The 27,092-nt window shown below is 42.6% G+C and overlaps 1 protein-coding gene across 18 annotated transcripts in view; it reads right to left on the reverse strand.

The window, feature by feature from the left end:
- LOC110473259 (protocadherin-15) overlaps positions 1-27,092 on the reverse strand; it is a 632,634-nt gene that overhangs the window by 132,289 nt on the left and 473,253 nt on the right. For all 18 annotated transcript variants that reach the window (XM_085583141.1, XM_085583131.1, XM_085583143.1 and 15 more), the window contains 3 exons: positions 15,364-15,570; positions 9,138-9,272; positions 6,776-6,925 (listed from right to left, as the gene is read on the reverse strand). In XM_085583141.1, coding sequence (XP_085439267.1) covers positions 6,776-6,925; positions 9,138-9,272; positions 15,364-15,570 — 492 coding nt within the window. The remainder of the gene's footprint in view (positions 1-6,775; positions 6,926-9,137; positions 9,273-15,363; positions 15,571-27,092) is intronic.

Consider the following 27,092-nt stretch of genomic DNA (forward strand, 5'->3'; position numbering starts at 1 on the left):
CCCTGCCATGCTAGCATAGAAAATCATCTATGCATCAGTGCAGCATCACATCAACTTCAGCAGCTCACAGCCTCCCACAGCACCACCCAAGGCTGCCAAACCAGCACCCAAAACTGCCAAATCACCACCTACAACTGCCAAACCAGCATCCCAAGCTACCAAATCATCACCTAAAGCTGCCAGCCACCACCCAGAACTTCCAAAGAAACACCTACAGGTGCCAAAACACCACCTACAGGTGCCAAAACACCACCTACAGCTGCAAACCACCCCTCAAAACTGCCAAACCACCATCTAATACTGCCAAACCACCACTCAAAACTGCCAAATAAACACCTAAAACTGCCAAACCACCACCTACAGTTCCAAACCACCACCTACAATTCCAAACCACCACCTACAACTGCCAAACCACCACCTGGAACTATCAAAACACCTTTGCCCAAAGGTGTCTGAAGATTCAAAATAGCAGAAACCAAACCTTGCCACTAAAAGAAGAATAAACCCCAGAGCTGCAATATCTGAGTTTATCCCATTTGCACACACACAACACTGAGCACCAAGGGGAGGATGTGAATTCATGGAATCATGGAATGGTTTGGGTTGGAAGGGACCTTTAAGCTCATCCAGTTCCATGGGCAGTGTCCACTAGACCAGGCTGCTCAGAGGCTCATCCAGCTTGGCCTTGGACACTTCCAGGGAAAAACTCAGGGATATAACTGGTTTCTAAGATAATCTTTTATGCACAAAGGCTCAGTGAAATACAAAATTTCATTTAGAAAGTCATTAATATTCTCCAAACCGAGAATTGAGCCCACAATAGTTTTAGAAACAAATCTTAATTAATCTCCTATAGCATTTTGGAACATATTGTATAGTGAGCATAGGATAAATGCTTGAAATTCCCCAAAAACCACAGATCAGGGGTAATCTCCTCTTAAAAATTTAAAAATAAATAAATATTTCTGTGAGGTTTTTTTTTCTACCTCATTTTCTTATTTCTTTTAGAATTCTGAAGGAGCCGTGCTATGAAAACTGCAATTTAATCACTCTTTCTATAGTTTCTATACATACCTGGGTGTGTTAATTAACCTTGCAGAGAATAATTATCCACCCAAGTGACAGAGCTGTAAAGACCTTGTCTACTGAACTTCAAAAGTAACAGAAACACACACACAGAAAAAAGATAAATAAAGCCTTTCTGCAAAATACAGGGTCCTGAGGATTTAATGGCAGGATTTGGAACCAGGCCAGTTTTTACTGTGACGACATGAAAAAGGAAAATTAATTGACTACACAAGCACAGAGACTAAGAAGTTTAATTAAACCTACAGATACAGAATGCTTGGAAAGAGATTTGAAAAACATTTTGGGGGCAAAACTCGGAATCAAACCTGGGATTAAACAGAATTAAAGTTTAACTGCTACCATAATATATGATTCCAGAAATCCCATCTCCAGCTGTCCCAGCATGATAGAGCTCCATAGTTAACAAGATTTAGAAATGGGCTAAAATGTAAAGGGAGATGAACAAAACAAGGTTTCATTTACTCTGCTAAGAAATTTTCATCCAGCAGGATCAGCTCCATTGCATCATCATTAAATGTACTAAAAGTTTGGCAAAATAGGTGTGGATTCTGCTGCAGCAAGAAGTGGTTTTCTTGGGAGGAAAGGGATACTTAGGAGTGGTTTTCTTGGGAGGGAAAGGAGATTTGGGAGTGGTTTTCTTGGGAGGAAAAAGGAGGTTTAAGAGTGGTTTCCTGGGAGGGAAAGAAGATTTAGGAGTGTTTTTTTTGGGAGGAAAAGGAAGTTTAGGAATGGTTCTGTTGGGAGGAAAAGGATGGCCTTAAGCTTAGGAGGATGGCCTTAAGCTTACAAAGTCACATCTTGGTTATGATATAAGCCGTGCTCAGACTCACTTCAGTACTGGAGGAAATTTGGCTTCAATGTTTGACTTGGAACCTTCTCAGAGCAACATTTGTGATCACCTGGCCCTTGAAAGATAAAGTGGTGACCAACATTCCCAGCAGCTTTCACCACATTCAGTGTGATGGGAAAATTCAGGATTGTTATGGAGATATTCATGAACTTGAGTCAACCACACATAATGACCTCTGAGTAGGTTAAAATACTTTCAATACTTTCTCATTATCTCCTTCAGACATTTCATCAAGCCTCAATCCATTATTTTTTTCCTTGAGTCTGCAGGGACCTTGGCTGAGCAATACAAACACAGCTTGGTTTTGTTTTCTTTCTCTGCTAATCAGGTTTGCTTTGGAGATGGAAATGAATTACCTGATGGGCAGAAAGCAAAAGGTTGCAAATAAACATGTAAATAAAAGATGAAGTGGGGTTTGGGGATGAGTTCTGTGAGGATTGTTTTAGGGAAACGTTTAGGAGTGGTCAGGCATGGAACAGATCACAGCCCCAAGGAGTGTTTGGACAACATTCCCAGGGATGCACAGGGTGGGATTGGCTGGGCAGGGCAGGGGTTGGATTCCCTGTAATGTAAATGGGATTCCATGAACTACATTTCAGGCCAGCCCACAAATTTTCCTGTAAAGACAAAACAGAAAAAAATCTCCTCATGGGCCAAGATGGATCCATGACCTCTGTGGGTCCCTTCCAGCTGTGGCTATTCCATGATCTTAAAATTTCCACTAAACTGTCCTGATCTTTTATGGCACAATGCACGTTCAAGAGCTGTAAATCAAGAACTTAGGCTAAGCTGGACCTTTAAAATTAGTTTGTACTGGTGCTAACAGACAGAATTGTTTCAGTGGGGAACAGGGCACTGATCCTCTGTGTATTTTAATCTCCATTTTCAATCAAGAAATTATTTAATTGCTCTTGGAAGAGAGCCCATGAACCCAAGTCTTGCCACTGCAGCAGGAAATTAGGGAGAAATGAAAGTATGTGGGTAATTTGAGGTAGGATGTAGGAAGAGCAAAACTGAGATTGTTCAACCTGGGGAAGAGAAACTTTGGGGTGACCAAACTGTGACCTTCCAGGACCTGAGGTAGCTACAGGAAAGATGAAGAGAGATTTTGGACAAGGGCCTGGAGTGTCAGGACACAGGGAATGGCTTCCCAGTGCCAGGGGGCAAGGATGGATGGGATATTGGGAATTAGGAATTGTTCCCTGAGAGGGTGGGAAGGCCCTGGCACAGGGTGCCCAGAGCAGCTGGGGCTGCCCCTGGATCCCTGGCAGTGCCCAAGGCCAGGCTGGAACAGCCTGGGACAGTGGAAGGTGTCCCTGCCATGGCAGGGGTGGCACTGGATGGGATTTAAGGTCCCTTCCCACCCAAACCATTCCATGAATTACATTTAAAAGCAGTCCACAAGTTTCCTGTAAAGACAAAATACAGAAACTCTCACCATGAGCCAAGATTTAGGTGAATAATATCTTTTTTCACCCTCTGTCCCTTTCCAGCTCTCCCATTTTCCTCCTCAATATTCCCTATTCCCTGCATCCTGAATATAAAAATGAGAGCTGTCGACAGAAAAACAGTGGATTTAAATTATTGAGATGAAATTTTGTTGCATTGCTGCTACAAACTCCACCCATCAGTGTGTAACTCATTTCAATATGTGAGTCACAGCAGTGAAAAAATGGAAAACTTGGCAGCAAATATATAATAACATAAAAAAGATGGAATTAAGTACTTTACTAGGTTTACTGTTAATAACCATTGTAGTGACAGTTATTATTTACCACATTTAACTCTTTTAAAGTACAGATTTTTTAACTGAGAAGCTCTCAAGGAACACAATAAAATACCTATGAAAGGAGAAGGAAAAATGAGAAATTTTCAGGCTGAAAGAAGCAAAATACAGAGACATTTAAACTTAACTTTCTTCAGCAAAGGCCTGAAAAAATTTCACAGGTACTGAGAGGAGACAACTGAAACAAAAATAAAACCTGTTTTTGTCACTTCTCTGAAAGGCAACAGGGAAAGAAGGAAAAGTCTTTGGTTTAATCATCCAGGCAGAAAGAAAAAAAATGGGGGGGAAATTGAATTCAGCTTGTAATGAATATATTTGCCTGCAATTGGTGATCATTTTCAAGCAGAACCTAAGAATTTTAAAATTTCCTTTATTTTTTAAGAGTGTACTGGACAGAATAAAGAAGTAAATTAAAAGCTATTATGTTCTGGGGCTTTTTTCAGGAGTAAAATCAAAACAATATCCCACAAAATGAGGCAGCAAGAAAGCATATACTGGGGTTATTTGTCCCTTTTATTTGTGCATTTTCCTGCAACTGGACTCTAGAAAAAATATATAAGAAATGTAAGAATAGTACCCTGAGGATAATAAAAGCCAAGTGGCTGAAAATCAGTCTGATTATTATAGATGGTTATGAGACTGTTCAGACATGTGGAGGTCAGTGTTCTTTTTCTAACCTGCTTTTCTCTGATCAGACAAAGTGATTTTATGAACTGATTCTCCTATGGGAACTGTCAGAGATGAGCATCCTCTCCCAGCAGAGGATCCCAAAGGATGCTGACCCCAGGAGGGAGAGTGGGGTAAAAGGTGACTTGGCTCTTCATGAAGACAAGAAGATGAGTACCCCTGGAAATCACTGTCTCAAGGTTCAAAAAATGGGAAAGAAACTTCGATTTGGCCTTTGAGACAGTCTTTCTAATACCTTTACATATATGAAGTATACTTAAATATTTATAGGTATTTTATAGCTAGAGATTAAGCAACCTCCCAGAGTGCAGCTGCCCAAAATCCTGATTAGGGAATAATGGAATGGTTTGGATTGGAAGAGAAATCAAAGCTCATCCAACCCCACCCTTGCCATGGCAGGGACACCTCCCACTGTCCCAGGCTGCTCCAAGCCCTGTCCAGCCTGGCCTTGGGCACTGCCAGGGATCCAGGGGCAGCCCCAGCTGCTCTGGGCACCCTGTGCCAGGGCCTGCCCACCCTCCCAGGGAACAATTCCTGCCCAATATCCCATCCATTCCTGCCCTCTGGCAGTGGGAGCCATTCCACCTTGTGCAGAGTCTCTCTCCACGTTTCCTGCAGCTCCTTCAGGCCCCAATCTGGTCCCCCCAAATCTTCTCCTCTCCAGGTGAACAATCCCAGCTGTGCAGCCTTTCCTCCCAGCAGAGCTGCTCCATCCCTCTGCTCATCCTGGTGCCTGCCCTGGGCTCTCTCCAGCAGCTCCAGGTCCTTCCTGTGATGGGCCCTCTTTATGAAATCCTAAGACCTGACCCTTTTATTTTTTTTTTTTTTTAAGTGGGTAATTGAGAAACTCATCTGGTAATGTGGGATGAGATGAAAAACAACTCTTCTCCCAAACCAGCCAGAATTTTCTACCTCCTCCCTCTGACCAGATTATAAACTCAGAAAACCTGCAAGTAGCCGTGTATTGACTGTGCAGACAGAAGCATGGATTTGGGAAAACCTCACTCTTTTAATTTAAATTTTTTAGCAGAGGTGAACTAAAGGCCCGACTTCCCCAGATAACCTGTTCTGGTTCAGTTTTCCTAAGAAATGTGTCCTCCTGCTCTTTGAGACCCTCCAGGCTTGGAATATGTTAGCAGCTGCAACACCAGGATGTGTCTGAGGAGCTGGAGAGCAGCGCCTTCCCTCTGAGCACAGAAACACTTCAGCAGCTTCAGACAGGCCCAGGAGCTGCTCTGCTTCCTCCCAGCTATCATTAACACACCTCAGGCAGCTCAGAGCATCCTCAAGGCCAACTTTGAGTAGAAAATATTTTTTTCCCCCAGCAGAAATCTCATTTAGCAGTATTTTCTGCCTCGTGCTCCCTGGCTCCTTCAGGACAACAGTATTTGCTGTCGTGTTTCCACTCAGCCTTGTGTAGCATTTTAAGGAATTTAACTATGCTTCAATTTTTTTCTCTTTCCCTCAAATCTTGCTGGAAATGACCCTGTGGCTGTCCCTGATGGGGACACTCGTGGCCTAAATTGATGAGGGGACAAAACAACACAAAGGAAGAGCCGAAGATGCAAAGGCACAAGTACAGCTCAAGAGGCACAGAAGGGACAGAAAATGCCATTTTCTGAACCATCTCCTCAGCACTGCTACACTGAAATGAATTCCTGATTACAGTTCAGAAAATGACATTTTATACTTAAGTCAGCTGATTAATTTTCTTTTCCCAGTGTTCCCACTGCCTTCAACCACTCTAGAAAGCCACCAATGGCATCTTGTCTGCTCATCCATCTGCACTGGCAGCACTCGGAGCAGGGCTGAGATCTTGGAAGAATTACACAAAAAGAGGCTTTTTCCTTTAATGTCAGTGTCACCAGGATTCACCTCCAGTCCTGCACTAAAACATAAATCAGTGCTGGTGAAATTTAATTGAAGCAGCTCTCTCTGGGCCTGTGTTCAACTCATTTTTCATTGCTCATTTGCTCTACAAACAAGCTTGCAAAACCCAGCAGGTTTTCTGGCATGGGAAAACACTCTCTGTTATGTCCTACTCCACTGCTTACCTCTTTCTCCCAAAATGTTTTGTCTCAATGTCCCACCAATAAATGAGAATTTTCTTTTTCTTTTGAGATTTTCCAGCTGAAATTTTTTTGTGGAACCTCAGAGGAAGCTGCTGAGCTGCAGCTCTACAGCTAGAACAGGCCTGATATTTAGTATTAGCAATTTTGAATAGATATTTAATTATTGAATTGGATGCAGACAGACAAACTTCATTTCCAGCTGGTTTCAATGCATTTCCAATTGAGATGAGCAAGGCCACGAACTGCTAACAAAAAGTGAGTTAACAAAGGTAATAAAAGCCCTGAAATTACCTTTATGACACCTTCCCCAGGCTTCATATCAGTATAGATCTTGACACTGTAGGAAATGTTGGAGAAGGTTGGGGAATTATCATTTGCATCAATCACCAGGATGTTGACAGTCACTGGGACACTCTCCTGGACTCCATCAGAAGCTGTCATCTTCAAAGGGACAAAAAAAAGCAAGACAGGAAGGTATTTTAATGGTGTGTTCTGTGTACAATTTCAAGAGAAATCCAATCCCAACAACAGAAAATACAGCCTGACAACCCAAAATCAGCATTTTGTTTCTCTCTGCATTTACACTTACAGGATGATTCAGCAGAGCTTGAGCCTGCATGTGCATTAGCAAAGCAAACACTTCCAAACCTTTCCAATGTAGAAGTGAGAGGGAATAACTGGGAATTTTTCAAGGATGGGGTTGGGATTGGAGCTGTTGAGTTCATGGAGTCTTGCCCAGTAGCTTCGTTAAACCTGATGCCTCAGGTTTAGCTTTTATATTTTTCATATGCTGTGCTGCTTTAGTGTGTAGGTCTGAGCTTCACATTAAGGATGGTGAGTTCTCTTCACAGAGCAGGGAGACAAAACAATTCCTTCTCTGGCTGGGACCAAGGACAAATGATCCAAATCTCAGGCCCAAGAGCACAAACAACGTGGGCTGAAGAGAGAAAAACTTCATAACCTAAAGCTGGAATTGGACAATGAACTCCAATGTGCAAATGGATCAGAACTGATCCCAGTGAGAGCCCCGTGAGCGCTCGTGCATTTTGGGACCATTTTGGTTCATCTTGGGTGCAGCCCTGGCTGGGCTCTTGTGCTGCCCAAGGTGGATCCATTGAGGAGATGCTTTTAATAAATTCCTGCTTCATTCTTTATCTCTCTCTGGCCTCTGCTTTGGGCAGCCTTCTCAAGGCATCAGACCTCCCAGACAACATTTTGAGGTGGGAATTACAGAGCTGGAGGCTCTTCTCATTCCACAGAGGAAATCTGTGCTTTCCTTTCCAATGAAAATGGACAGAAAATAGGGAGGCACAGAGTGGGAACCCCTGGAGAAGAACTGGGTTTGCCCACAGCCCATTTCCAAATTGTTGTAGTATTGTTAGGGGTTCACCCACAACCTGAGGGAATACTAAATCCATTTAAGCTTTTTTTCCCCTCTTTTTTTTTTTTAATACTTCTGGCTGTGATTTCTGTCAGCCTATTTTTTTTTTTTTTTTTTTTTTTAATTTGGGACAAAAATAAAGCAAAAAGCCCAAGTTAAGGCTCATGTTCCTGGCTCTGGGGATGAGGAGGAAAAGGCAATGAGAAAAACAAGACCAGGAATAAAAAAGAGAGCTCAGATGCTGCAGTGGGATGAGGATCAGGCACCAATTCTGGGGCCGTGGAGAAGGTGCTGGCAAGAGAATCTAAAATGCTGCTCTCAACCAACTCATCCTTCACTGCTCTCCCTCTTCTGGGCAGCTGATAAGAAAAGTCCTGGGATACTTTGCTGATTGGATAAGGTAATTACATTTTTGTGGGGGCAAAACCCCAGACAATATCCTTAAGGCATAACAGTATTTTTTTTAACAAAGCAGAAAGCAGAGGATTTTATTTACTTGTAGCTCTATGGATGCAGAGTTCATTTTGCAGCAAATTATATTTTAATATTGTACTGTATTTCTTATTAATACAGTATTAGTAAGAAACAATAAATATTATCTATTAATATTAATTATAATTATATTTAATGATATGATTAATATAAATATATTGTTAATAATAAATAGTGCATTATAGCATATATAATATAATTACTGTAATATAATGTTTTGAGCAGTTATATTATAAAGAAAAGCCTTGAGTTGATCAGCATAGAATCTTAAATTACTTCTAGTTGGGAAAGATCTCCAAGCCTGAGTCCAACTATTACCCCAGCAGTGCCAAGGCCACCACTGCCCCATGTCCCCAAGTGCTCTGTGCTCACATCTGTTAAATCCCTCCAAGGATGGTGCCTCCACCACTGCCCTGGGCAGCTGTGTCAGGGCTGGACAACCCTTTCAGTGAAGAATATTTTTCTTAATATCCAACCTAAACCTCTGGACACCTGTCAGAGGCACAGAAGTGATGCCTAGTTTTCTTGTATTCTCCTTTCATTAATCTGTGGCTTTGTTGTTTTACATCTGAGCGAGATTTTTGTGTCAGGAATCATCATTTTTCCATTTGCAAAAAAAAAATAAACGACACGGGCGCTGATGTCTGATAGAAATTGACACCCTACAGATAACAATTGCCACAACCGTGGCCACTGTAATGAGCAGACATTTCAATTTTGCAATGAAACTTGGAGATAAATAGCTTTTGGATGTGACAGAGTTGTATTCTTTTAACTTACAGAGAAGGTGTAGAGCTGCTGGACCTCCCTGTCCACAGGCTGCAGCAGGGTGAGGTAGCGGGTGATGCCACTCTGAGTCACAGTGAAGAACGTGGTGTAGTCGTTCAGGAAGAGATGGAGCTGTGGATCCTTGGTCTTTCAACAATACCAAGGGAAAAAAGAGCATTTTATTATAAATTCAGAGGGACATTAAATTGCCAATTAAGTCTCCAACTCGCTGCAAATGCTTGTTTTAGTTGAAACCTAAATAAGCACAAATGCTGTGACTAAAACTCTAAAAAACTGTAAAAGAAAAAAAAAAAAGGCAAAAAAACTCACTGCTGGCCCAAAAATCTAATCTTCTTGATGAAAAATGTATATAAAAACCACTAGAGTAAGAAAATCCAATTGCAAACAAGTACTTCTAGTGGTTTTAAATAAGTGCCTTTTCCCCCCCATAAACCAGTACTTTTTAAGCCAGACACAACTTAATATAACAAACCAGATTCAAGCATTTATCTTCATATTAAAACCCAAAAGAAACTGAACTTGATTAATCAACAGAACAATAAAACAGCTGGGGTGGTGCACTGAACAAAGAGAATGACACGTGGTGAAGTATTTCAGGAAATAAAGGCAGCTCAGGGGGTCTTTTTAGGTCCCAGAAAGAATCCAAATGTATTGATGAAGAATTAGCAACCTCTCAGTTTTTTGGAGGAAAGCATAATAAATGAACTGAAAAGTAATATTTTAAGGTAAAAAGCCTTGTAAATTTTTTCATGGCTTCTTCAGGACTTGGGTCACTCCTGATTTCCACCTCTTTTGAGGGGTTTTTAAGTTATTTAACTGATCAGGCTCTACATTAGTTAAATTTTCAAACTACATTTCTTTTTGTTGCCCACAGTATTCCAACAACTTTCTGTACCCTTGTCCATACTCTGGTTGATTTAACCTGACTTCCTGCTGCTCTCGTTCATGAGGTACAGAGTTTATTTCTGTTGTTAGGGGAATACAAATTCCAGGAAAATACAAGAGGCTGGGACACAAGATCTTTAAAAACTGCTTTAAACTGCCCCAGAAATGTGGAGGTGAGGAACTAGAGGCATGGTACAAATAATGACAGAAAATCCAGGATTTTACCAGCTGCTTCCCAAGGTCATTCCACAAATCCCATCCCTACAGAGGAGGCCCGTAGGGAGAGATAGCTGAATTCCAGAAACAATCCCAAGAGCAGAAAAGCTGAATTCAGCAAAAAATCCCCAAAGGAGCATTACTTCTCTGAACTCTTTCTGAATCCAAAGCTCTTGTAGAAGAGTCACTCCATTAGTGCCATTCCTGGAGGATTAAAACCCTTGGGAGCACAGGAGAGGTCCCCAACCCTCACCTGCACCAGGTGGCACCAGGACAGACAGAAAATGCTTTAAACAAGCCCAAATAAAACCCAAAAAAACCCAAATATTCCGCAATTTAAATGAGAAAACATTCCAGGAAGCCATGGGAAAGAATTATCCAAGTGTTCCACACCAGTGGCTTCTCAGTGCCTAAAGCTGCAACTGCAGCTCCCAGGAAAATGAAAAGCCATTTTACAGCCAGCAATGCAAACAGCAACCTCTTCATTCCAGGAAAACTTAGGTAGGGTAATTGCCCATAATTGCTCACTTTGTAGACATTATAACATCCATTAAGAATTTAATTTACAAAACCCTAGTTAGTGTTGCAGTTCTTGCTTCCATGTCCTTTTGAACACTAATAAACAGCACTTTTTTCCTGATTTATTCCTGAGAAAAAACAGTGATGGAGATCCCAAACCCTCCTGGAGTAAGTAATATGTCCTATTCCTTTGCTATCCTTGTCTTAGAAATATTCTCCTAACATGGAAGGTAATTGCCTTTACAGCAATCAATGCCTATTTTACCACCTCCCAGGCATGTCATTGCCACAGAACAATTTATTCCCTTCATCTGGAAAAACATTGTTATGCTTGGACATTATTACCAGGCATATTTGACATTATTGTCAGGGATCTTGGACATTATTATCCCATTTTATGCTGCCTGAAAAGTCAGCTTGGCTTAACTGAACATTTCATGTGAGAGAGAACAACTCCAGCTACACTGCCAACACAATTTTCAATAATTTGTTTTTATAAATAATTTTATTTTGGGGCATGGATTTCAGCATGGTGATTTCTGATGACATTACTGGGTCATGGAGACAGGGCTGGTCTCTAGTAAATTGTTTAATGTAGAATTTTAAGTAGAAAATGATCACAACCCACACAAAAAAAAAATCACATGCAACCCACAAGGAGCATTTCAAGCACACAGTTTGAACTTGGGGTACTTTTGAATTTAAAAAAGCACTTCTGTAATACTCAGGATGTCTTTGAAGACTTGTAATAATTTAATGAACATTAATCAACCACAATGCATGACTTTATGCCCTAAATGGGGTCCAATGTGTTTAAATGGCTCTTTGCAGGCTTCACAAACCAAGGGACAGTCACAGCCTCAAACACCATCAGGGCAGGAAGAAATAAGGGAGGAAAGAAAGGAAGAAATCACACAATTCAACCCAAAAAAGGTGTTTTGCACACAAAACACCCAATACCTACGGGGAAAGCACCTGGTGGGACCTACAAAGGAAAACACAAAATGAACACTTGAGGAAGCACAAACCTGGGACTGAGGGACAGCAGAACATTTGGGGGATTCATGGTTACAGACAAAAATAGCAAGAAAATGAGACACACAAAATGCTGCACCCAATAAACAAAGCCTGGGCTCAAGTGTGTTCTGCTTGAAGAATCTCTGAAGAAATTCCTGCATGGACATGGATGTTCCATTCCTTCTGCTCCTCAAATCCCACCAGGGGTTACAACTCTGCCGAAAGCAAGCAGTTTTCTAAAACTGATGAAGATGAAACCAAAACTATTGGGGATAATTATGATATTGCCAAGACTGAGCAGACAAGGGTATTAATTCTGTGTGTGTTTCAACAATCCCAAAAGTTTTTGGACAGGGTCAATTTGGTTGTGAAGTTCTCCAGGGCAGTCAGAACCAGTTCCAAGAGTACCCAAACTGCTTAGACTTCCTAATTTGCAGCATAGACCTATCCCCTAAAAGCTGCAGTGACAACAAAGACACTCTGATGGCACAGCTGAGTTTTCCAACATTTTCAAGTGGAGCATGATCAGCACTGAAACATCCATGAAAAATTTGTTTTGTTGGAAAGGTGCTTCCAGCATCTGTCCTCCTTGTTTCTGGGTGAAAGGAGAAAATCTCTCCCATGTTCACCTGGAAAATCTGGGATCCAGAGCCTTGTAGAGGGGAAGCAGGGGGAACTCTGTCTGCCCAACACAAGAAAGGTGTGGATCTGTTGGAATGAGCCCAGAGGAGGCCATGGGGGGCTGGAGCCAGGCTGGGAGAGCTGGGGGTGCTCCCCTGGAGAGGAGAAGCTCCAGGGAGAGCTCAGAGCCTAAAGGGGCTCCAGGAGAGCTGGAGAGGGACTGGGGACAAGGGATGGAGGGACAGCACACAGGGAACGGCTCTCAGTGCCACAGGGCAGGGATGGATGGGATATTGGGAATTAGGAATTGTTCCCTGGGAGTGCCAGAAGGCAGAAACTGTGAGATATTAATCCTAAAATAATCAAGGAAGAGAGACAGTGCTACAGGAGCAATTCAGTGTTAATATTTATGGTTTTCCTTAAGTGGAAAGATCAAAAAAAATTTTAACCCAAATCTTTAAAAATTCTAAAGGAATGAAAGCAGCTTTTTGTCTTTGCCTTGATCTTCTGTTTGTTTTAATAATGATATTAATGGGCTGTTTCATTCTGTGAAGGATATTTCCTGAGTTGTTACAACTGTTGGAGTGTCACAGCAGGACTGTCCAGGGTCAGCAGACCTGTCCCCTAGAGAGAGCACTGACTGCAAAACAATTTCAAACAAAAATTGTGAGTGATAGAAGCAATCAGGCAAATATCAGAGAAAACCACTTTGGTATTTAAAATGCTTCAGCTCTCCTGGTTTAAAAAAAAATCTATTTTTTTTCCTTCTCAGATATATTATTGAAAATTCATAACCTGTACTTGTAGCTGCACTTAAAACTTATTTTATATATTACTTGCTCTGCCTGCTTGAGACAGGCCTGCTTGCTTGTCTTGCTGCCAAGACATCTTTAAGTAAAATTCCTTCAAATGCCCCACAAGTTCTCTGAAAAAAAAATAAAAATCCAGAGAATCACAGAATGTCCTGAGATGGAAGAGACCCACAAAGATTATTAGGTCCAACTCCTGGTCCTGCATGAGATAAGCCAGGAATGCAAAGGCCAGCTTGGATGGGGCTTGGAGCAGCCTGGGACAGTGGAAGGTGTCCCTGTCCATGGCAGGGGTGCCACTTTAAGGTCCCAACCCAATCCATGATTGTTACTCAGTGCAGCTTTACCGCCAACCCTAACCACTGGATAAATTAATCCTCTCCCATGGAAACTGAAGAGGAAGGGAAAAAGAGGCTTGGGAAGCCTTATGTAAAGAGCTCTCAGCTCACACAGTTTAAGTTCCTCATCTCAGCTTTGGTTTGCTCAGGTCTAAAGGTACTCCTGTAGCTTAATTTAATTTATGCCATTTAAACAGAGCACTTAATTATATCAGCACTTGGCAGTGCTGCTCTACTGAAAGGTCTGTTTGCAATGTCCCATCTATAAATTAATTTCTGCGAGGTTTATAGCAGGACTCTGTTATATTCCCACAGGGTTTCAATTTGGAGTGGGTTTTGTTCATTTTTTTCCTCAGACACCCAGTTAAGTGAGCACCTTCTTTCTGCATTTACCTGAGGACATGGAGTCATTTTAATATTTCAATTAGCAGGCAGAATTCATTTATGTTTGACCAGGGTCACCACTGGGAACTGGGATGCACCAGGACAGAGGGGGTTTGTCTCTGTGTCTCATCAGCAATCCTTAAATTTAAATATAATCTTAAATACATGAATTTACAGAAGTACAATGAAACCATCAGGACACTGAGACCTGCAGAAGTTAATGACCATTACCTCTCCCAACAATCCCACCCTGAGCTCCCATCCAGCTCCATGAGGAGCAATTTCAGGGTTTGGCCATTTTATGTGGGAGCTCTATGCAACTGCTGCATTCCCAGCTGGAATTCTGTGAATTCTCCTGCCCATAGCAGGTTAGAAGTACCCAGTGAATCCCTGGCACATGAACTGAAACACAGGCACTTCCATCTGGTCCTCTCACATCCAAATTACACCTGCATCGTGCCACGGCTTAGGAAAGGGCTGTGCATGAACCAGATGATGCCAAAGGAACAGGAACATGGAATATTTCCACCTAAGGAGGAGGCTGATCCCCTCTAGCTGCAGGCAGATCTCTGTGTGCCACAGAATCCCAGAATGGTTTGGGTTGGAAGGACCTTAAAGCCCATCCAGTGCCACCCCTGCCATGGGCAGGGACACCTTCCACTGTCCCAGGCTGCCCCAACCTGGCCTTGGACACTGCCAGGGATCCCGGGGCAGCTACAGCTACTTTGGGAATCTCATAGGGCTCCCCCCACCCTCCCAGGGAACAATTCCTTCCCAAAATCCCATCCATCCCTGCCCTCTGGCAGTGGGAAGCCGTTCCCCCTTGTATCACTGCACACCCCTGAAAAAGCTCCTCTCCATTCATTTAGATGCTAATCCACCTGAGTTTCTTTCTCTCTCCCAGAGACAGCAGAACTCCACAACAAGAAGAAAGCCTCAAAATTGATGTTACTACTTGGTTACTATTCCTCTGGAGATGCCTGACTTCTACTCTGAGTAATGTCACATCAAAATCTGGCAGAGCAAAGAATGCAATGAATTTTCAGCCTCCTGCTGTTCCACCTACTCCTTTTTGGTTCAAATGAGGAATTCCTTTCTCTCTGAGCTCTCCTCTCTCATTTCCATGTTGTGGGGCAGGCTGATCCCTGTCACATAATGCATTTTGATTCCTCTGTGCACTGAGCATTCACCACCTTGAACAGAATAGAGTATTCCAGAGAGGCGAGCAGAACACAGATCAGAAAAAAACCCACTTCCAAGCCTATCTGAACTCGGAACGAAACCAAAAAATCCTAATGAAATTAAGGTGATAATTTTTTTTGTATTTGTGGATCTGAATAGGTTTGTCTCAATTAAAAAAAAAAAAAGAAAAAAGAAAGAACTTTGAAATTAATAAAACTGCAACCACCCCAAAAGAAGCAGCTGTACCTCTTCCACGTCGTTGTCCAGCACCACAACCTGCAGGGGGGAGGTCAGGTTCCGGTTGTCCGAGATGGTCGTTCCCACCGGGGAGGATTCCAGGATGAAGCCCTCATAGGTAGACCTGGTGAAGTAAGGCTTCTGGTTGTTCTCATCCAGGATCTCGATGTGGAGATTGGCAAAGGCAGGGAGAGGATGGCCATTGTCTTGTTCAGCCTAAAAAAGTCACCTCATTTGTCAAAGATTCCCAGTTATGAACAGCGACTGGGGATGGTTCTACTTAAGGGTCGTAATTCAGTTAAAAAATTGACTTTTTTTCTCAGGTCCCCCTAGTATAGAACTCGACATGATGGAAAAGAGAAATACCAGCTAAAAACTAGCTATGAGACAAGAACAGGATCACCTTCCATCACAGTCACGTTTACACAGCCACAAGAAACCCAATCCTTGTGTAAAAACAGCTCCTTAAACTCTCAGGATTGAGACTTTTGGAAAAATCTCTGAGGGATGAAAGAAAATGCTGATTGCACAGCAGAACCCACAGCAGCAGCAAGAGTTAAACACAAAGGATTGGAACAGCACACATGGACACATTTGCTTCCTCTTTCCCCAAATCCACATCTTCAGTGTTACATGGGTGGGATTTTAATTTGGATTTTGACTATTTTTAAATCCCAACCCTGGTTTGGGTTGGAAGGGATATAAAACTTATTCCATTCCACCCCTGCCATGGGCAGGGATACCTCCCACTGTCCCAGGCTGCTCCAAGCCCTGTCCAGCCTGGCCTTGGGCACTGCCAGGGATCCAGGGGCAGCCACAGCTGCTCTGGACACCCTGTGCCAGGGAAGTTGTGGATGTGTCCAGCAAAATTCTTTACTTCCATGAATAACCCCCACATCTCAATGCTCTGCATCATCCAGGAGTCACTCCCGGATATTTTTCACCTGATTTACTCTGATTCTCAAACTTCCTAAAGATAAAAGAACTAATTGCCCATTCCAGGGTGCTAATCCTATAAAAACATGTGATACTGCTTTCTTTTCCTGTAACGTCCCAACCAACAACTAATTAAAGCAAAGAAACAAGGGAATTAGGAGATTAAAAGTAATTTGGTCTCCAGTTTATAAAGTGCAAACCAGCTTTCATTACAGTCCTGCACATGATACTGCAGCAAGACAACAGCAGGGCATTGAAAGAGAGCTTCCTGTTCCTATGGCCAAAATTTGTATGCCCAAAATCTGGATGCACAGAGACCCTGGATCACAACAGAGTGATTCCTAAATTCCTGTTGTTAACAGGACTTTCTGTTTGCAGAGGTTTTACTTCTGATCTGGTATTTCCCCCCTTTCAAACAGATAATTCCTCAGTTTTCAAATCCAGAGTCCATGAAATCTCAGTCTGGAAAAATCCCTTTGACTTCATCAAAGTTTTTAAACATTTCTTATTCACACACCTTTTCTTGGTTGGAAAAATGTTAATTCCCTTTGCTTATAAAACAACAATAATTTGGTAATGATAAAAACTCTGTTAAATAAAAAGTTTTAAAACCTTCTATTCCAAATAAAAATAAATGTAAGCATAAAACCTGTTATTGTCTTCAAAGGAGGAGACGACACCTTAAATAATCCATTAAAAAATCATTCTCAGTTTTTAGGAAAAAATGGATTTTTCTTTTTTAAATATATCTGGATTACTCTTGAAGAACAGGAAAAAATGCCCCAGGCTCCAGTCCAGTCGATGCCTCACTGAATAAAAACAAACTACATGGGCCAAAATCAACATCACCAAAAGTGCCTGGCAGGACTCTGGCACCTGACCCAGGAAGGTGAAACTCAAAATCTGTCCGGAGATGGAATTATTGCCCAAGTTAAAGTCCTGAAAGCATGTGAGATAAACCCAGGAAAAGTCTGCTCCTCAAGCAACACACTGCTGGCATGCAGCATGGAATCACAGAATCCTGGAATCTCTTAGGATGGGAAGACTTCCAGGGTCACGGAGTCCCAGCTGTGCCCAGTGCCCAGAGCACTGAGTGCCACCTCCAGCCCTTCCTGGGACACCTCCAGGGATGGGCACCCCAAAGCTCCCTGGGCAGCCCTGCCAAGGCCTGAGCAGCCTTTCCATGGAGAAATTCCTGCTGCTGTCCCAGCTGAGCCTCCCCTGGCCCAGCTTGAGGCCGTTTCCCCTTGTCCTGTCCCTGTTCCCTGGCAGCAGAGCCCGACCCCCCCGGCTGTCCCCTCCTGGCAGGAGCTGTGCAGAGCCACAAGGTCCCCCCTGAGCCTCCTTTGCTCCAGGCTGAGCCCCTTCCCAGCTCCCTCAGCCGCTCCTGGGGCTCCAGCCCCTTCCCCAGCTCCCTTCCCTGCCCTGGCCACGCTCCAGCCCCTCCAGGGCTCTCCTGATGTGCTCTTCCCCACAGGGCTAACAATGGTTGTCCATCATTAAATACCCTTTTCTTCTGCTTTTCCAAGTAAAATCGGTCCCTTCCTGCCCCAAAGTTTCCACACAACCCCTGAGAGTTTATAACAACACTTAATGCTCCTTGCTGTAAAGAGATCCTAAAAAAAAAAAAAGGAAAATGCAAACAACAGAGGGTCTCAATCTTCTGTACAGCTTGAAACACCACAATAATGGCCTTGTTTCAATGTCCAAGTGAGCCTGGAGCTCATTCTGGGATAAAAGCAGGAATATTCACCCAGGAAGCTGTTGCAGGCTTTGTTGAAGTGCTGGGAATTACATATGGCCAAACACAAAGAGAGTTGTTTGCTCCCAAAATTGGACTTCAGATTTGAAACCCCGGAGCCCAGAATAACAAAGCAAAGGAGTCCTTCCTCACTGAGCACTTCCACTCAAAATCACTTCAATTTTCCTTCATGTGCACCAGTCAAAATGATGGATTAATTTCATGTTTTTGTTTCCAAAGACACCACTATTTAAGGAAAAGATGGAAGATTTGCAAACAGCCACTTCTTTTTGCCTTTTGTTTGAAACAAGGAATTTTGTATTACAATGTGAGGAATTGATTTGCTTTCAAATGTTCCATAAAATCAGACCTAGAAGCAGCACCTGACTACAAGCAGAACTCAACACAGCCCCTTCATAAAACTCCAAAAATATAAAAAACTAACATCAACATTTTTTTGCTCCAGTGCCCCATTTCTTGGGGTTTTCCTTTTTGTGGTGGTTTGGGGTTTTTTAGCTTCTTTGTTTAGTGGTGGTTTGGGGGATGATTTCTCTGCTATTTTTGGTTTTATTGTGTTTTTTTTTTTTTTTTTTTAAGAGATGAAGTTATACCTCATGAGAGTTGTTCCAGACATTGAGTCCTATATTGAGAGTGCAAACCCTTTTCCCTCACATTGCCCTGTTAAATACTTGCCTGGACTTGCTGGCCAAAGGTTGTTTCCTAACACATATTTCGGAGCACAAACACCAAACAATTTACATTTTCTTCACCCAGAAAGGCACAGGTATCTAAGCCACAAAACATTTGAGTTCCAGTCCTTCAAAGAAAATATTTTAGTGTCAAAATAATGAGGGATCTCTCAAATAACCCCAAGGACATGACCTTCACACTTCTACCAAGTCACAAAAAAAAGCAGCACAGGATTAGATTCTGGTACAACTCAGTAGTTAAAAGCAGCTAAAGGAAAAAAAAAAAAAACAAAACAACAACAAAACAAAATTATGTGAAATGTGTTAATTCTCACAGATTATTTAACTGATTTTATTACATCATCTGTGCTGAATCTGCTTGTATTCATAGTGTCCATAATTTTATCCTGATGGAAGGTGGCTGGAGATGACAGGAAAGCAGTTCCAGGAGGGATGCAAGGGGTGAAGAGTGAATGGGAGGCTGTGGGAGTTAACAGGAAATTCACTCCTTGAAAGCAACAGATGAAACAGTTGCCCCCCAAAATGAGAAATTAGAGCAACACAAAAGGCTTCCTCATGGAAGCACAGAAAATTCCAAGCTGGGAAGAACCCACAGATATCACTGAGTGCAATTCCAAGCTGGGAAGAACCCACAGGGATCAAGTCAAGCTCCTCAGCACTGTCCAGAGCTGGAATATTCTCCAGCCAGTTCCCATGTCCCCTCTCATTAACAAAACAGCAGGTCCTGTCCTAGAGAAACATCTAAAAGAGAGCAAAACGTGGTCCCCTTAGATAAAACTAAGTTCCCATTTCTCCATGGAATCCCAGAATACACTTCAGCAATCCTCCATCCAAAAAATATGTCTTAAGGTGCAAGGAAACGGAATTGTTTGAGCTAAGACACATCCATGCTGCTCATTTTCTCCAGGACTACAGAGTTATCTGAAGTGTAAAATAATCTAATTAGGAATAAATTAAAAAACCCCCACCAAATGGGAGATTTGTCTTCATGCCAGATCTTTTATCTGGTAAAAATGGGAAGGTCCATCCCTGGAAGCAAAGAAAACATACAAAAAAACCCAAACAAAAATCAAACCCACAACAAATTAATAATAATAATAAACCCCAAGCAAAAAAATTGCAAAAAAGTTCTCCGTCCCCTCCAATCCCAACAAGTGGAGCTGAGGGGAGAGTAAAGCACGGGGACAAATATGACCTTCACACATCCTAAAAACACTGGGATGTCAGGATTTATTCCTGGTGAGGGGCTATGCACAAATGCATGTGGAAGAATGGCAAGGGGAGCTGCAAACTGAGCTCCAAGAAGATCTCAGATTTAAGGAAAACAAAATTAGGTGGCAGAGGGTGGAACCAGATAGCCTTTAATGTCCCTTCCAAGCCAAACCATCCTGGGATTCTGTGATCTGTTATTGAAATGGATGTGATTAAAATTGAGAGCAGGGAGAGAGGGAAGGAAGAGTGACAAAGTGGCTCCTTTGAAAGGGGAGATCACTCAGTAAAACAGGGAGGGCAGGGTGAAAAGAGGGACAGCATTTAGGCTAAACTTTAGCATTGGGCAATAATTGCCAAGGTCAGCATGTACAGCACAAGGAAAAAAACACTGAACTGGACTAAAACTTGGCTTAAGGACAAGCAGCACAAAATGTCTTTATAACACAGAAGAAAGGTGACTGGTGTCACTGTGACAGGGAAATTAAATCAGTATAAAACATGTCTGGATGCTGGGCTTTAAAAAAAAAAATAAACTCCAAAACATCCATTTTAGGGCCATGGGTAAAGGGTGACCAGCAGGGCACCCTATAGGGGTGCTGCAGTAATTACAGATTGTTTTCCAAATATTACAGCTCTTCTTCTTCCCTTAAATAAAACACCATATATGAAACCACTAGGCCAAGTTTTAGATTCTGAATGTTAAATTTTACACAGAAAAGGATTGTTTTTATCTTGCAGAAAGGAAATTTCTGACAATAAAAGTATTACAGGACTTCCCAATTATTGATTTTAATGATTTCATTGCTCTGATGCAAAATGTAAGGTCAATCTTGCTGATCTGAATAAATATTTTAATGATTTAAAGGAAATTTTTCTTTATCATAAAGACAAACCCTGTCCCTGCACTCAGATTTTTAATTCTACATCAAATCCCATCACTGTATTAGAACCAAGAGAGAAAAAATGTCTGTCTCAAAGAGAATTAATTGAAATCTGAGTTCACCTAATGGTTGAACCTTTGAAAAACTAATTTAAAAAAACACTTATTGTCCTTAGCACCTACAGGAGATGCACAGGAATGATTTGGAAAATTTCAGCACAGGAAGAGGATGGTGCAACTCTGTAATGAAAATGAACTTTTTTCCATTCTTTTTGTAACCTGTTGCCCTGAGTACAAACCCCAAAATTTAGAGCAGCAAAGAATAAGCATAAATCTTCTGAAATACAGGAAAATTTAGACATGGGAAGAGGGGAAATTTGGAGCTACCCAAACAAAAATGAATGGATGATGGAGCCAAGAGATTGGAACAGGATGGGAAGAGTTGAAAGCTGAAATTCTTGCAAAAAAATCAACCAAATCTTGCAGATATTAAGTTTTTGAAGGAGTGAAAACCAAAAAAATTAGAAAATGCAGGACTTTTTAAGTCTTAAAACCTATGGAGCATTTCTCTAATCCTAGAACTTCCAGTCCAGTGAGCCTCAACTGATGGGCATCTCTTCATTGCCTGCTAGAATTGTGCTGTCTGAAATTCAGAATAAAACAGCTACAAAATCACAACATCACCAAGGCTGGGAAAGTCCTTCAAGGTCATTGAGTCCAACCCCAGTAGCATCTCTAAAACATGTCCCCAGGGGCCATGTCCTGATGTCTCCTGAACATTTCCAGAGAGGGTGACTCCAACACTCCCCTGAGCAATTTTTTTTCTAAAGCCTGACCGCTCTTTAAGGGAAAAGGAATTTTTTTTGTTTATGTCTAAGCTGAACCTCCCCTGCTGAACAGAGTAAGAACAACTCCAAAATCATGCTTGAAACTGCAGCCAAAACAGGAGCCTAGAGGCGAGGAGACACAGCTCAGATCTCCCTGGATTTCTTTTTATTACTAAATTTGTCTTCCATGAGCCAGCCTGGCCTCCCGCTGAGCCCAGGACAGCATTCAGCCCCACAGTACTACCTGTCAAATTAGTTATAGCAGGAATCTCAGTTTGGCTAGGAAGGGACTTTGAAAACCATCTTGTTCCATCCCCTGCCACGACAGGGACACCTCCCACTGTCCCAGGCTGCTCCAAGCCCCATCCAACCTGGCCTTGGGCACTGCCAGGGATTCAGGGACAGCCCCATCTGCTCTGGGAATTCCATCCCAGCCCCTCTCCACCCTCACAAGGAATGATTTCTTTCTGATATCCCATCTTGATTTCCCCTGTGTCAGTCTGAACCCATTCCCTACCAGAGATCACCCTAGGTCAGGGTGGCTCCGTGTGATGGAAAAGTCTCTCCTCCAAGCCGAGCTTCCAAAGAAAGGCTCAGCAGTCTCTTGTTGTTCGGTCTCAAGGCAGTTCATTGCAAGTTATCTAAAAGATTTTCTTCTGGGGCTGCTGTGGTTTGCTCACAGCTCAGGCAGAGGCACACACACACCCTGACATCCTCTCTGACCCCGACTGCTTCTTCTCTCCCCGCCCGGGGCTGCTGCTGTCTTTTATATGGTACATTACGTGTGACATGGTTACAGTTTTCCCCCAATGCCTATTACCTATATTAAATGGTGATTTTCTATCTTTTATATGGTACATTACGTGTTACATGTTTATAGTTTTTCCCCAGTGCCTATTACCTATATTAAATGCGATTTTCTATCTTTTATATGGTACATTACGTGTTACATGTTTATAGTTTTTCCCCAGTGCCTATTACCTATATCAAATGGTGATTTTCTATCTTTTATATGGTACATTATGTGTTACATGGTTACAGTTTTTCCCCAGTGCCTATTACCTATATTAAATGGTGCCTTCCTACTCTAAACCAATCTGTGAGTGCCATCATCACCAAGAACATGGAGGTAAGGAAGGAGAAAGAGGGAGGACAGGGCAGGCCCAAATCCCAAATCCATCTTAAAACCTCTGACCCCCATGTACAAAACCAAAACCCTGCTGTACAGGACTTAAAACCCTCCTGTACACAACTTAAAATTTCTTCCCTCTACTTTGTGACTACTTCTACTATAATATTTAAACTTTTGTGACTTCTTGTTCTCCCTGCATGGTTGGAAAATTGTTCCATGGTTCAAATCCAAAATCACAGCTGTTTCCATCTGCCTGCCAGGGTCTCAAATGCTTCTGACCTGGGCCTGGAACCTCCAAATATGTCTGAGGGACATGTTGAGTTCCAACAATTCCCCCTTGTTCTGTCCCTCCAGCTCCTGTTGCAGGGTCCCTCTCCAGCTTCCCTGAGATCCTGGAAGGTGCTGAGGTCTGCACTCAACCTTCTTTTCTCGAGAAGAGCCCATTTTGTCTGTTTTAACCCTGCCACCTCCTTGTCTCAGCTGGAAACTCCTCACCCTGGCACTGCAGGAGAGGCTGAACTGCTGCTTCCTCCTCCAGTCTGTCCCAGCTTCTTCCTTCCCCACCTGGAGGAACCTCTGTCCTGTCCTTTTTGGGACACTGTGCTAGGACACCTGGATCTGTTCAGAGCTGCAGTGCTTTGCTCCCTGTTCTTTTCTCTATTTTCACTAATGATTTCTAATGTTCAATTTCCTTTATATATATATTTTTTTTTTTGGGATCACTGAGCCACCTTCACACTCCGTTCCCAGTTCCAATGCCAAGATCTCATTCCCAAGTCAGACTAGAACCCATCATTTCATATAAAAGCTTAGGGTGATCCTTTCTGACACGTTTCACTTTAATTTTAAGCTGTGCCTAATTTTATCAGCCATTTTATCACCAACTCACTTGGGTCACGCAAAGTGCTTCTGTAATTCTGCAGTCAGTCCCTGGAAGCTCCATCCCAGGAAGTGTTTGGAAGACATGGGGACATGGACTAGTGTTGTGCTTGGCTGGGTCAATAGTTGGAATTGATGATTTCAGAGGGTTTTTCAACCTAAATGATTCCATTATTGTATCCTTGTCTTTATAAACAGAATATTTTACATATAGTGTATATATATATATATGATTCTGCAATACCTCAGGATCAGAATTAGCTATTACTTCAGGAATTCAATCATTCAGATCATTCCCAAGATTCCCCAGTCTGGAGCTCTCCTCCACAACCTCCCTGTGTTTTCAACCTGATCATTTTTTGCCCTTGCCAGTGGCTGGCAAACATCCTTCCAGTATCCTTGTATTTCCACTTGGAACAGGAAACAGCCCTGTGCAATCACACCAAAAATGGCAGATAAATATCCGTATTTCCTCCCTTCCAAGGTCTGTCCCCAGTTTGATCCTGAGGCTGTTTCTGAAGCCATGCATTTTTTCCCTGTAATGCAGGAATTTTTTGACAGCTCTGAGACCAACAGACAGCAGGGATCAACAAAGCTCTCATTGGGATCAGAGAAACCCAACAACCTCCAGAGTGAGGAGAGTGGCACTTCCTGTTCTTTCTGCTAAGACCCATATCAGGAGAATCATGGACACTGGGAAGAGCTGAACTGCTGCAGTAAGATAGAAAAATTATAAAGAAAGGCCTCATAAAATCAGGCCTGCTCTGTGAGATCAGTGGCTGGCCTGTCAAGCTGGCACTTTGCAAGCTCCCATGTGAAAGGAGTATTTGTGTGAACAATTTGTTAACATAACAATCTATTCCTGGGTGAAAAACAACCAGCACCTGTATGAACATTAAATCCATCCCATGAGAATCAGTGAAAAAAATACATAAACAATTTAACAGTAGAGAGATTTGATGGACGAGTAAAATATCTTTTACTGACCAATAGAGTAATTGGCAAGAAAGCTACTAACCAACTGGAGTCACACACCAGGTCTGTAAAACTGTGTAACATGAGTTATGTGAATAAAGAATGGGCTTTCTCCTGCATGAAGAAAATGGAGTCTGTGTGATTCATTCTGATATTGAACTACACTGGGACTGCTGGGGGCACCTCTCTGATCCAAAGCATTTCCATGAGAAAGAAATCAGAGAACCACAAAATATCCTGAGCTGGAAGGACGTACAAGAATCATGGATCCAGCTCCCAGCCCTGCCCAACCCCACAACAATCCCACCCTGGGCATCCCTGGAGTGGTGTACAAACCCTCCTGGAGCTCTGGCAGCTGTGCCCATTCCCTGGGGAGCCTGGGCAGTGCCAGCACCCTCTGGGGGAAGAACCTTTCCCTGAAATCCACCCTAAACCTCCCCTGGCACTCAAGCACTGCTTCAGCCATTACCTGGGTCTGTCCCTGCTACCTGTGCTTCCCAGTTTGGCTGGAAATCCTCCTCAGTTCCAAAATTCCAGAGTAGACATTACAGCAGAAACATTCTCTGTCACCTCTTGCACAATGGGATCCCAAACCAATTTCCCTCTAACTCTGGAACTGCAAGCACTCTGTCCCACTCTGACCTTCTGCCACCCCCTAAACAACAGGGAAATGCAATCCCAGTGTAGAGATGTTTCTGAATTGTTACAGTGCTCTCAGTCTATGCTTTCCCCACTTCCAGGGACCCCTGTGACTCTGATAAGAGTGTCCCTTCCTTCCTGCTCTGACGGGGCTGGCAGAGAGCCAGACAAACCCTCCCTGTCCAGAGCCTGGATAAGGCCATGACCCTTCCTGCTGGCCCTCTTTTGCCCCCTGATCTCATGGAATAAAAAAGCTGGACAACCACATCGGGGATAGAGCATCTTTTGAATCTTTGCCCTTCTCCTGACATTCCTTCCCTCAAGGCCTCGTATCTCTGGACTAGCCTGGTAATTTGGGGGCTGAGAGGTGTAGGAACATCATTGTCTGTCACTGGGTTCATGACAACCTGGATGAAAGCCCTCCTGGGACCACAGGGATACAGAAAATGCCATGCAAGAATATTCTTCAAAATCCTCTGTGTTGTCCTGGCATGGTGTTGAAGCACATTTCTGCAGGGAAGGCACCAAAACCAGCCAAGGGACACAAACCAATTCTTTTTCACAGAATTCCAAACTGGTTTGGGCTGGAAGAGCCTTAAAGCTCATCCAGTTCCACCACACCTTCCACTGTCCCAGGTTGTGAGACTGTATTCACTATGACCCATAAAGCTCTTACATTCAAGGAAAAATCTTATTAATAGTCAGGCTACAAATGTTATTTGAAGCTGGGAATATTCTATTACCTTTTCTCTCTTTCTCCCCTATTTTTTAAAAATAATTTCATTGAAATCTTTATTGAGATGCCCAAGTCACATAAATCCTCCCCAGTTTCCCAAATACAATCAAATACAACAGACAGTGGTTTATGAATTGACTGGCCAGGCTGGATGAAAACCCACTCTAGAACAATCAATTTAATTAACTAAATCGATTTATCTATAACTATCTAAACCACTCTAAAGTGATACGTTAAATTTCATCGGTACACAGGTGCCCACATGAGATTACTAAAACACTCCTATTTTTCCACCTGATGTTCTAAAAATCAAAGCCTTTTTAGTCACTAATACAATGCTATTAGAAAAGGAAAATCAATTTTTGGAGGAGAAATAAAATACTTTCCTTAATTTTGAATCTGACAAAGATGTATTTTATTTAAAGGGGAGAAAATCTGACATAGTCTTGGGTATGTAACAGACACCAGAATGGCACAACCAGAAATGGAAAAGGTCTGGGAGGGTGGGCAGGCCCTGGCACAGGGTGCCCAGAGCAGCTGTGGCTGCCCCTGGATCCCTGGCAGTGCCCAAGGCCAGGCTGGACAGGGCTTGGAGCAGCCTGGGACAGTGGAAGGTGTCCCTGCCATGGCAGGGGTGGCACTGGGTGGGCTTTAAGGTCCCTTCCAACCCAAACCAGTCTGGAATTCTCTGCCCTTCATTAGCATCAAAATACTTCCAGTTTTTTTTTTTGTTTGTGTTTTTTTTTTTTTTTTTTTTTTTTCCTTTTCTGTTGCAACTCCTACAGGTTTTCTAGCAGCTCTGAATGGACAAATGTCATGACTTTTTCCTTAATTACTGGATATCAACCCACTGCAAATACTGAGGAGAAACTCCTGCAGCTCCTCATGCTTGGCCTACTCCAAAAGTGAGTCCCTGTGAACTGAGTCACCCCCAGCATGAGCAAGTTTGTCAAAATCGGTTCTTTTTCAGGTATGGTAAATTTTCCAAAGTACAGGAATTCCCTCTATAAGCACTTCCCTGCCCATGCCAGCACACCCAGCCTCCTGTAGCCCATCCTCTTTGCAAATGGA

Source organism: Lonchura striata, chromosome 6, assembly GCF_050655825.1.
Source record: "Lonchura striata isolate lonStrDom1 chromosome 6, ASM5065582v1, whole genome shotgun sequence".
NCBI lineage: Eukaryota > Metazoa > Chordata > Aves > Passeriformes > Estrildidae > Lonchura > Lonchura striata.